The sequence below is a fragment of the Alexandromys fortis genome, unplaced genomic scaffold (assembly GCF_014885135.2).
Source record: "Alexandromys fortis isolate MF-2015 unplaced genomic scaffold, M_Fortis_MF-2015_v1.1 scaffold_90, whole genome shotgun sequence".
Lineage (NCBI taxonomy): Eukaryota > Metazoa > Chordata > Mammalia > Rodentia > Cricetidae > Alexandromys > Alexandromys fortis.
The window spans coordinates 4,821,529-4,833,866 of record NW_026067985.1 but is presented as its reverse complement, the minus strand read 5'-3'; the positions used below and the strand labels follow the sequence as shown (position 1 = coordinate 4,833,866).

The 12,338-nt window shown below is 50.8% G+C and overlaps 1 protein-coding gene across 2 annotated transcripts; it reads right to left on the bottom strand.

Annotated features, from left to right (window-relative positions):
• Positions 1-1,114: 1,114 nt before the first annotated feature.
• On the bottom strand, positions 1,115-11,758 carry Prkab1 (protein kinase AMP-activated non-catalytic subunit beta 1). Of its 2 annotated transcripts, XM_050159023.1 has the most exons (8): positions 11,600-11,758; positions 11,319-11,486; positions 8,991-9,154; positions 7,927-8,020; positions 7,561-7,675; positions 5,606-5,739; positions 2,550-2,618; positions 1,115-2,322 (listed from the first exon to the last, which is right to left on the bottom strand). In XM_050159023.1, the coding sequence occupies exons 2-8, from the start codon at positions 11,475-11,477 to the stop codon at positions 2,245-2,247; spliced, it is 813 nt and encodes a 270-aa protein (XP_050014980.1). In that variant the 5' UTR covers positions 11,478-11,486; positions 11,600-11,758; the 3' UTR covers positions 1,115-2,244. The 2 variants fall into 2 exon arrangements, with proteins under 2 accessions (XP_050014980.1, XP_050014981.1); XM_050159024.1 differs by lacking the exon at positions 11,600-11,758 and having other exon boundaries at positions 11,319-11,593.
• Between the last annotated feature and the right edge of the window lie 580 nt (positions 11,759-12,338).

Sequence of the window (12,338 nt, the reverse complement as noted above, 5' to 3'; positions counted from 1 at the left end):
GCGTGTAGCTTAAATGGAAATACTATACCATGTTATCTGTGACTTGAGTGTCTGGAGATTTTCATAATGGGAGCAGAGAAAGAACCAGTCACCTGAGGATATTGAGAAGCCACTTAACATTTTGATTCAGCAATACCCTTACATTTTAATGATTTTCCAGGCCTTACCTTTGTCTCTGTAATTTATGTTTGTTTTCAGACAAAGGAAATACATCTTCACTAAAAAGCAATTTGAAATAACCATGGAGCCTGTCCTCATCTATAGAGAACGGTAGGTAGCTAACAAAGAAAGTATAACCTGGGTCACAGAACACAACCAGACAGGTAGCTGTACTTCTGTGGGTTGGCCACACAGCTGCTCCTTTTCCATTTCTTGGAAGTAATTTACACCATTGCCTTTACCTTCTGGGTCTGGGATTTCTGGGCATTTTCTGGACTACAGTGGACTTTCTTTTGCTCTTTGAGAAAATGAGATCTTTGGATAAATATGCACGCAGAACGCATGTGTTCGTTTCCTGAAGCTGTGCCTGACGCCTGCCACTTTGGTATACTAGTCACCTCCCCCAGGAGCCACCTATGATCCTGGGACTGTCCCTCACGGGGTGCCCTCGGAACTAGTTTTTACATTGCACTTTTGGGTGCTCCAGCCCCTTGTGAGCGGAGCTAAATTTTTAAGTGCACCGGTGGAGGCCACAGGATGGTCAGGTGTCCTTCACTCTCCCCCTTTTCTCTTGAAGCAAGGTGTCTCACTAAACCTCAAACTCGTATTTTTAACTAGACTGGCTGGCTGGCCATGCGTGCTGGGATCTGCTTGTTTCTCCTCCCAACACTAGGGTTACAAACACAGGACTTTTATGTGGATGCTGGAGATCTGAACCGGGGTTCTCATGCTCACATAGTTAGTGCGTCTCCCCAGCGCCCCAAGAGCTAATTTACACGCGAGATTTTCTTCTAGTTCCCGCCTCACTCTCGGGCACCCACAGGTATGATGGGTAGGTGCCTCCGCATCTGACCCTCAGTCAGTGGGAATTCACAGCTGTCTTGTCCACAGAGTTACAAGATAGACCTGGAAGTCTACTCTTCAAGAAACCAAACAGAATGTAAACTCCCTCTGGTTAGTTTTACAAATCTTTATTGAAACTTACACATCAAGATGACAGCAAGTCAGTGTTTTGAAAACAGTAACAAAAAGGAACCCAAACTCAGGTCAGCCAGATACTGACACCACTGAGCTACTTCCCACCTGTTCAGCAGAAACAAAGGGTATATCGGTAATTTCTGCTGACAGGTGACAGGAACCTACACCAATGGGCACATCTGTGGCATCACCAGGGAAATCAAGATGTGTAGAACAGGTTCATTCACACGAATCCCAAAGACATTGTCCTACTGAGAATCTAGGTGGTTGCTATAGGGGTTCAAGTTCTTTTAGAATGAGCAATAGCAACCACTGTGACATCCTTTGCTCACGGGAGACACGGGTCCCCAGATGAACAGCACATGCTGGAACTGAAAAAGGGTGGGTGCTTTGACAGTCGTCATGGTAACACTGTCACCATTACAGTTGAAATATGGAGCGGACAACTTTCCATGCTGGCCAGTCCCCAGGATCATCCAGCTTAATGGAGAATACGGCAGTGGGTTTGGAGTTTGTGTTGAGGACAGTTATTGCTGAGCGAAGTCACATGATCTATAGTTTCTTCCTGGTGACTTATTGCCTTAGGTAGGACTGGACAGCCAGCCACTCTAGTTAAAAAGGTCCTTAGTGCACACGGTGTTGGGCAACGATTGCAAAGCTGCACCTGGAAATCAGACATCTGAGTTTCCACTGAATCTATACTCTACTGCTTTGATTTGGAAGGACAGGCAGGATTGAATATTGCTTACGTCCACAGCGAGGCTCCAGCAGGGATAGGCCATCGACCCTGGACAATACGATGAGGACTTTTGTGTGGCTTCAGTCCCTGTTACCCAGTTTTTACTAGCAAGGTGCCAGCACTCAGGTCTGGCTTTAGACATCTCTGGGTAGCCAAGGGGATGTTTGGAGTACACTAGCCTCGTGCACTGCAGGCAGCCATCCCTTCCCCATTTCTGGACTCTTCTAGAGAGGCTGTGTCTGGACAAGCCTTCAAGGAGGACTAGGGCAGGGGTGAAATGTCCCAGAGAGTGAAGTGAGGATCTGCATGCACGTGGAGAGCCCAGCACTGCCTGCTGTCCCTGTGGTCCATGGCTGACTCTCAGCATCTCATATGGGCTTGTACAGTAGGGTGGTGACATACTTCTTCTTGTACCGGTGAGTCGCGCTGAGCACCATCACGCCATCCTAAGAGGGTGGGAATGACCAAAGGCAGGACAGAGTCAGGGACATAGACTTTAGAGGACACGAGATTCACCACAGGCTTAAGAAAGCAGCTCCTGGGCAGAACCCGAACCAGAGCCCGACAGACCCCCAAAAGCTGCCCTGGCTGTCAACACTTCCAGGCAATCCTGGCACGACAGATCCTCAGACCTCATGCTCAGAAACTGCTCTAAGGCCAGACAAGCCGTTACCTTGATAGAGAGTGCATAGAGGTGGTTCAGCATGACGTGGTTCGGCTCCGGAAGCAGCGCTGGATCACACTGGAGGGAACAAAGGGAGATATGAACAAGCAGGATCTGGAAGGCAAGGTGATTTTCCTCCCTTACTTCACAGCACAGGCAGGGTAGCCGAGGACCTGTCTTCCCAAGCGGGGCAGTGGAAGGGCTGTGGAGCCGGCAGTAGAGAAGGCTGAATCTATCATGGACTGGAATACTCCAGCCAAGCTTTCACCTGACGGGAGTCCCTGTGCCATCCTTACAGAGAAGAGGCAGAAGATCAAGGACCCACTGAAACACTTCCCCGGAACACAAGATATGCTGTGTCTACACGCCCCTGAGAAGTGGACACACGGACACGGCCTCACCACACCTTTCCACCACAAGAGCCCCGACAGTCCCTTCACTGTACATCCCCAACTCTAAGAGAACACACTCACACGGAGAACAGTGAAGCATAGGCTATGATTAGCTGTGGTGACTCAAAGCCGAGGAGGTCCCTCACTCAGGGAAGGTGTGTTCTTATCACTCAACACTCAGGGAACCCCAGTACTTTAGTGCCTTCAAGAGCTGCCAGCAGGCACGTGAAGCCCAGAAGGGGGAAAGCAAGAGCTCTGAGAAGGTGTGACCGGGCCCTCCTCGCGCTGTGCAGAGAACGCAGGAGAAGCACGCAGCATCCTAATGAGCTGCAGCGGGCAGTCTGGAACCCGCTGGGGACAGCAGCCTGCAGTCACGAGAGAACTGGAGGTGGAGGAGCAGGACTCCCAGGCCCTAGACCTAGCTCTGCCCTGGCAGCCCAGCCTCCCAGCACTGCACCTGTCCCGCAGTCAGGCTTAGCATCTCAGAGGCTAACAGCTTTGTTGCAGGTTCCCTGAGAGCCCCTGCTCAGCAGGCCTGACAGAAAGAGAACAAGAGTTGGCCTCTGTGCCTCAGTAGAATGCTGCTTCAGCCAACTACTGCTGGGAGTTCCCAAGAACTACAGCTCTGATCTGCCAGTTTTCAGAGAGCTTCATGTTTGGGCTGTGCAAGTTCTCAAGTTTGGGCTGGACCAGTTACATTCATCACTTTCTCTGTGTGGTTAGAGACCACTACAATCTACTCTGTGCTGTTAATGAACACATAACTCAGTATTGTCTATGGACGATCCCTAGAGTTAGACATACAACCCATGTGTCTGTGTGTATCTGTGTGCACACGCGTGTGCATGCACTGCACGAGTGCATCCAAAGGAAACAAAATCTGGAAGCTGAAGAGACATCAGTCCGCTCACGTTCACTGCCGCACTGTTCACCACAGCCACGCTGTGGAGTCACAAACACAGGACACACCATCCTGGTATGGGACACTGCACCACATGGAGGAGGTGGGCAGAAGGCATGCATTGATTTTGGATGATAGTGGATGCACTGAGACCACCCCCCTCAAAGTCCTGCTGCTGTTTTCCCTGTTAGGATGAGCTAAAACCTGGAACTAGGAGTCCTAAACATACCCGTTCTCCTTAAATTGCTTTTGTCCAATACCGTATTACAGCAATAGAAAAGAAAGTATGACAATGGTATGTGGCTCAGCCTTAAAAAGGAAATACTGTCATTTGCAACAATATGAATTCTGTGGGCATTAAATATGCCTCTAAAAGGTAGGATTGAGGCAGAACAATAGCTATGGGGAAGATACTGGTCAGAGGGTACAAAATCTCTGCTGGATACGAGGAACAACTGTGAGAAGAGGCTGACCACAGTGACAATGTGCTGGATTTCTCAAAACCTTCAAGACAGTGGGCTCTAACCTCTGCTGGGGATGCCACTCAGTATCTCTGTAACTGGAAACGGCCTGTTAAGAGCCTAGGGCTGCCTGTGTCAGAGTGTGCCGGCACAGGTTCTCCCTACTCATGACTCCCTTGGCGGGAAGAGGCGCCTTCCTTGCTTAGAAGGTGCTGGATGTCTTCCAACCTCTGAACTGTTTCAGAGGAGGGAGGGAGCGGCCTCACCTGAATCTTTTAGGATAGCAGCTAAGGGTCCTTGCAGACCCCACTGGCCGTCTGTATGAGCCATTGCCAACTTACCGCTGGACACAGTTAGCTAGAAGATCTGAAGTTTGCTGGTTCTTATCCCCAGCCTCCTCTTGGATAAAGAGAGATGACCACACCAGCCGCTCTCTGTGTGTGGACTCTCAGCACAGAGGGGAGGCTGGTACCTGAGAAAGCTGGGCCTTTTGAGAGGGAGTAGCAAACACTAAAGTGCCCTGGTGGTCCAGCAGTGACTGGTCTAAGAGAAGGTCCCCACAGACACATCACGCTCACCAGCACGTGGAGTCTACTTATGGGTAGAGCGTTGAGTGCCATGGCTACCTTAGCACCTGTTATGGTTGGACTGCGTCCCCTAAAGCTCAAGTACTAGGACCTTAGTTCCCAGTGACTATCGGGAGATGGCAGTAACTGGTGATGAGTTAGATGGAGGCACCCTGAGAGTGGGTCAGGCATCTTGAGGGCTCAAGCCTCGCCTGCTTTCCCACTGATGGCATGGCAGATACCATGCTTGTGTACGGCACAGCTGTTGGCCTACACCAAACCACTTCCCTTCTTCATAAGCACCTCGGTTTCTATTCTGTTTCAGCGGCAGACAATGGGTAAGATCGTGCCTTATGAACAGAGCTACATAGTATGGACAACTTAGGTTAAAAGAATGGAAAACCAGCCACAGGAAACAGCTGGCTGCTCGAGGCCCAGGCTCCATGTTTCCTTTCCGCAGGTCACTGGGCAGTTTCGCAGAGGAAATGTGTTACGACAACTTAAATTCTGATCCAGGAGGGCTGATGTTTCCAAAAGCAACTTGGTAATTAAAATTCGATTCTAAAATGCTATAGCTGGAAGAAGAATTCCAAGATCTAGCTGACCAAGAAGGGGTGGTTAAAGATTTTCTTGGTCCTCCGCATCCGAGGACCACGGCAGTCCCCACAGTGGAGGACACAAGTGAGAAAGCGGGCAGAGAAGGCAGATGAGCACGACCCCGCAGGGATCTGGACGGCGTACTCACAGAGATGCCCGTGTCCTTGTTCAGGATGACCTGCAGCAGGTGTGGCGGGAGGATGGGCGGGGCCTTGAACCGCTCTTCTGGTTTAGAGATGTAAGGCTCCTGATGGTAGGGTCCTGGTGGGGAGCTGGACAGCTCTGTCGGGAGATGGTGACAAGGATGCTAAGACCTAAGCTGATTTATGGCTTCCGTATCCAGCTTTCTGTCCTTGCTCCCTCAATACAGACTCCTATTTTCTTCAAGAGAGAGGAGGAACAGAGGGGATGAAAAACACCTGTAGAATCTGGGTGCTCGGAATAAATCTCAATGGTAAATTGAGATTCCAACAAAAGGACCGTTGTGACAAAGCTAGGTGTCTGGGTCACACTAGCGGGAGCCATTCCTAATGACCTAGCCTCTCCTGTCAGAGGAAAGGCTTCCTTCTTCAGGCTGAGTTTGATGAATGCCACAAGTTCAAGGCTTCAAAGTGGGAAAACGGCCTAGCCTAAGTTACAAGCTCTCCCAGGCAGAATAAAATAGGTTTTACGAGGCACCAGCATATCAAAAATAAATAAATAACAATAAAGACCTAAGTGTAAAGTCTCTTTGGCTCCTCACTCGCAGGTCTGAGCATCTTTACTATCCAGACACAATTAAGACGCTTCTGAAAGTACAGCACCTCAGGTCAGAAGCATCCCAAATACTGACGTCTGGCTGGCTGGCTGGCTGGCTGAGGTACTGAGCCGTTATCCAAACATCAGGATGGGCTCTGGTCACCTGATCCTTAAGCTGGTCCAACTGCCAACTTTCTCAACATCATTTTCTAGGCCGGGCTCCCTTTACATGATCCAACCACATCTCAGCAGAAAAACTGAGAAAAGCATTCAGTACAGGAAACTGAGCCATAAGGAATAAGCACATCGTATTAAACAAACAAACTTGAGTGTCTAAAGGGGTTTAGCGCTGGGGGAGGGGCACCCGGCAGCAGTGAGGTGCACTTTGGTGTGCAGATGAAGTTCCACACCAGACAGGGGGAGGAGTATGCGCAGCGCCATCATGCTGCACCCTCTGCCTATTTGAAAATACTTGTCTGGAGACAGCCAGTGATCCCAGTGTAAGAGCACCCAGATCCACAGCCAGCCAAGCCCACCAGTCAGTTTAGAGCTGTGATGTCAGAAGTGGTTAACAGTGAGACACCAGAGGCAGACCCTCCAGACCCGCCCAAGAGATGATGGGAAATCTGTGAACTGAAATAAATCTGTCCTCTCCAACTGTTGGGTGCACTCCTGAAGATTCCCTTACTGTCTCCCACAGGGCCCAGGAAGCAGCCCCTGCATACAAGAAGGGGAAGCGCAGCTGCCTCTGCCACCGGGATCACTACACATCGTTTCTCTTCAACTGTCCCTTGACATTCCAGGTAGTTTCTTCCTATGGGGTGTGGGTGGACAGCAGTCCCCAAAGCTCCGTGGTTAGAAGACTCTTGTCTACCAGGACTGAAGAGAGTTGTGCTATGCAGCCTTTTTCTCTCAGAAGCCTGACAAGCAGCTAATGGACTGCACAAGTGACAGCCAAGGTCACCAAAGTGTCCTTTATCACCTGTCAGCCTGCAATTCTCCAGACACTGAGTGGGGAGTGAGCTGGCAGCTCCCCTGGTGCTGAATCATTACAGACCCAAAGTGTCCTTCTAGGGCCTCTTCAGCGCCGCCTGGGGCATAACATCAAGCTTGGTTCTGTTCCTACAGCCAAGTGGAACTACAGAATAGCCCACAAGACAAGGCAGTGACATACAGCTTCTTTGGGGTTAAGCTCCAACAGCCAGAGCTGCGGGGTTAGGAATAAACTGCTATGGTCTGGAGAGCTATAGTTGTCCACCTGGCCGTGCAGCTGCTGCTCAATTGTGAGAGGCAAGGGAAAGAGAAGTATGTCCAGGCTGCACAGCCCCAGCCTGCACACATGTGGGATAAAGTAACTGTTCATACCAGACATATCGGAGCACTTTTGGGAATCCACCATTAAAGCATCAAATACTTCAAAGTCAGTTTTCTTCACTTGAATGATGTTGTTAACTGTGCCAAGCTGGCTGGTTACTATTGGCTGGGAAGAGACAGACAGGCAGACATCATAACATGGAAGGTCTGTGGAGTTTTTCAGAGAACTAGAATCCTGGCTGGGAGGTCTCACCGCCTAGCTAGCTACTCTTGGTCAATTATACCAATGACCTGGCAACTGGTGCTGCCTAACTCGGAGCCACACACAGGGAAAAGGTACCTGACAGCAAGTGTCAAGGAAAGTGGTCAGTGTTGGTGTGTGGGCACCCAGAGGGCCGGGGGCTGCAGAAAGAGTACCTCAGAAGGATCGTGGGTCCACTGCCCATCCACAAAGAACTTGTACTGATGCTCTCCTTCAGGCAGATCCAGGATGGCTACAAAGTTATTTTGGCTGCAGAAAGAGAAGAAGCAGTGTTTCAGCTGGGTGGGCTGCGCTCTGGCTCCAGGACCAACTGAGTTTGGCTGCAGGAGAGCAGACATGTTCAACAATGCATGGTTACAATCTCAACCCAGGAAAGCCACTTAAGAAAGCAGCAGGCAAGAGTTTCCAGAAAACTTCCTTTGCTCAGACACTAGGAACCTAGAATCCTAACACTGCAAGGTCAACGAATGGTTAATTCATGTTTTTCCAGTCTGCAGCCTGGGTGCCAAGGAGAGGCCAACAAAGGCAGTCACCAGCAGCCTAGCTTCCCTTTGCACGGGGAGATGGCCAGTGTTACAGAGCTCACAAACTTACAGAACTACCCAGCAGTTCTTGAGCCCTGGCCATTTAGTTGTTTTTTGGCCCGAGCTGAACTAACTTGTTACAGGGCCTACTGGTTCCCTCCTTCATTGTCAGTCACGGGAGCACAGGGGTTCTAACAACCATCGGGCATGGCTCAGGCGTGGGCACTAGTGAGCATGGAGACAGAATCCACACCAGGGATTTGGAGGAAGCATCTCAGTATATCCTTGCTAATGTCTTCAGAGCATGTACCTCCCAAAAGTACTAGAAGGGAGGTCCAAGAGTCCCTTACAGAGTGACCATTTGGTGCAGGCAATGTGGGCTCAGATCTGCTCCTCTGAGGTTCCCAGCCCGTTCTTTCTCCACTGCACTAAGATTGACTTTTTTGGAAGAAACATGTAGCTGAGTGTCAGACTTCCTCTCCACTGAGAGACTGCTGTCTTCTGAAAACCGTGCATTTAAAGATAGTCATTTCTAGGGTTTGAGACCTGAACTCTGTAACTCATTAAGCAAAATAGTTTCTCACTCAACATCTATATTACAAAAAAATCCTTTATTCTGTTCACCCGCAGAGAGCTTTTAGGAATAGGAATATATCCACAGCTAAAGCAACGAGGGAATGAAGTCCCACCATTACCTTTTTGTGAGGGGAAGTTTGCTCCAGTTGTTGAAGGACCCAGACAAGTAGACCTCTTTTCCACCCCCTGTCCATCGAAATACAGTTGGCCGAGCCTGGGCGGGGGCTTTATCATTCACTTCAAGATCATGCTGCCAGGCCAGGAACTCCTCCTTCTCTGGAGCCTAAGAGCAGAGCCATTTACTCAGGTTCAGGCAGCCTCCCCACACCACCGCTAGCCTAAGAGCAACTCTAATCAGGCAGCCTGGCCACCTACTGCCTTGCGTCTGTCCCCCACCTGCAGAATGGAGATAGAAAAGCAACTGCTGTGGGTACTGTGCAGACTGAGATAGTCCCACAGTCGGTGCTTAATCATTAGCTACTATTACTGCGATTAGACTTCACAAAAACTCTAGAGGAAGCTATAGGGCCTACTTGGAAGAAGACTGCCGTGAATCCAAGGTAGGCTTAATACATGTGATTTCCCTCCACTAAGCAAGACTTCCGGGTACATAAAAATTTATTAGGGATGATCTTGGAGCTGTTACAACTGGCAAATTCAGAGGGTGAGAAAGGGTCTATTCACCGAGTGCTGGAGCAATAGATAAGTAAAACAGACTGGTCCCGCCACTATGGCAAATGACGATACCTAGTTATGGAAGAGGGTAACTGACTTACTCCGGCCAGAGACAAAGGACCACAACCAGCTCTGGGGTGGAGCACAGTTCTCCAGTCAGAAGAAAAGCCAAAGACTAGATTTCTAGGATGGAAAAACGCCCTGAAGGGAGCTCAGGAAGGCCTATTGCCTCCACCCCCAGATACTGATCTGCTCTAATCTAAAAGATGCCTGCAGTCTTTGGGTCTGTGCCACAGACTGGAGCAGGGGTTCTCAACCTTCCTGCTTGCACCCTTTAACACAGTTCCTCCTGCTGTGGTGACCCCCAACCAACCATAAGATTATTTTTATTGCTACTTCATAACTGTAATTTCCCTACTGTTATGAATCATAATGTAAATATGTTTTTGTACGGAGAGGTTTGCCAAAGGGGTTGTGACCCACAGGTTGAGAGCCGCTGCTCTAGCGCGCTCACTAACTGTAGCCACAAAGCTGAACTGGGGTAATGGGGAGAATTTCTGAGTTGACTGGGCGGCCTGGCTACTACTGTTGGAATGAAGAAGTGCCCTCCCCATCCCATCCGGTGGAGAGCAGCAATACCACCCAGGCCTCTAAAGACGTTTACCAGCTCAGTGAAGAGAGCTGAAGGCAAGGTGACACAAATACTTGCTTCCTCTTCAATAGCCTCGGCCAAGATCACTTCTAGGGGTGGGGACAATCTCAACTCAGTGGAGAAAACAGCACTCCAAAGATCACAGCACACACCTTTCCGCCAAAGCAGCGAGCCCAGAAAATGAGTTACAGTAACAAGAAGCAGGATCCTTAAAGTTAGACTCAAAATTAAGGTCCAAGGAATAATAATGTGGGTTCCTAGCGCAGTTTGGGGGCAGGGGTGAGGAAAGGCCCAGCGAGGGATGACCAGGCAATTAACCTGTTAAGTAATGAGTACTAATAGGCAACCAGACAGTGACAGGCCATGCTGGGCAGAGTCAACCTTCCTAACTGCGGTTACTTCCCCTAGGATCACCCACCGTCCTTGGACTGGGCTGGAAGCACCGGCCACATCACTGTGGGTAAGGGAATGTGGCTCAAGCAGGAACTTTTAGCTTGACCTGCAAAAAAATGGTTTGCTCTGGTCTGCTTGAAGTCCAAGCCATATTTCAGCAAAGCAGAAGTAGTCGTTAGCTATGCTGGCTGCTGTTCCGGGAGACTCTTGGCCACTGACCTCCTGAAATGGACTTGCCAGATCTGAACGAGTTAGCAAGGTGGCCCAGAAGCGGCAGAAACAAACACACCGGCAGTCTGCTAGTCAACTTCGTTTTCGGCTTAACAGATGTGCTCCTGTTTACCTCCAAAACGAACACTAAAACTCCCAGCCCAACTTTTGCAAAAGCCGGCCGGCCTGAAAGGGAGGAAAAGTTTCCGCCAAGCCGTGCAATCAATTACACCTAAGAGAAAAGTAGACGCTGATGCTCAATTACAGTTAGCGCGACTCCAAATTAATTAAGAATTTTAAACTCGGTCCCAGAGCTGCTTTCTCCTTAATGATGTTCAATGAAGCCCAGGGTGACTCTCCTTTCGGTAATTAGGCACAGGTTCCCTGACAGCAAAAGGGCTGCGACAGGGTCAGCTCCCTCCCGGTGCGAAGCTGGCTGGGAACGTAGCGGGAACACAGGAAAGTGCCCTTCCCTCCACCTGAGCCCAGAAGGCTCGGATGCCCCCCGACTCAGCACCTTGATTTCCTCAGAGTGGAAGATGTCGGCGTCTTCGGGGCTGTCCATCAGGATCTTGGGCCTGTCCCCATCCTTGGCGCCCCCCGAGCTGTCCCTCCGCGCCGTCTTGTGGCCGCCCTGCCGCTCCAGCGCGGCGCGCTCGCTGCTCGTGTTGCCCATGGCGGGGGTCTGCGGGGACACAGGGAAGAGGGAAGGGACGGGCCGGGACTCCCGGGACCCCCGGGACCGGCCGCGGACCACGCCCCTCCGGCGGCGCGCGCGCCCGCCGAGCCCCGCTTTACCTGCTCAGGCAGCCGCGGCTAGAACCCCGACGAGAGCGGGAGCGTAACCTGACACTTCTTGGGCAACTTCTCCCACCCCTCAGCAACTTCCGCTTCCGGCCGGACCCAGCGAAGGAAGGGTGGTCACCAGGGACGGAGCGCTCGAGGCTAGCACGGCATCACTTCCGTTTCCGTTCCGGGAGAGTCCGCTCGCCGGCGGCCTCTGGCCGCTCAGTGCGCAGTCGCAGTGGGTCGTCGCGGGCAGCTCCCGGGACGAGCTTTCGTGACGGCCGGCAGGAGGCGCTCGCGTGCCCCCTTCCCGTTCCCGACTGAGCGAGGATGCTGTTGACCGTGCCGCCCGCCTCGTTCCCAAGTCTGTGCACTCTCCAGTTAATGGGGTCTTTGTAGAGGGCGAATCGTATTAAGAAACCATGAGCTGGAGAGGTGGTAAGGCCGTTGGGGCGCTTGTTCTTGTAGAGTATCGGGGTTCGATACTGGGCGCACAAACTCTTCGCGCCTTAGGTTCCAGGTGATCCCGATCCCCGTGGATTCCAGCGCGCAGGTGGTGCCCATACATGTGCGAGCAAAGTACTCATTCACATAGTCTTAAAACACTCCCCCCCCAAAAAAAAAAAAAAAACACTTTCCGTAGACTACGGTGGAAGATGCAGATTTTCTGACTGGTGTTTGAGAAAAATGACAGACCTTAAGATTTCTGGGAAGTTTTTTTTTTTTTTTTTTTTTTTTTTTTTTCCCGGGG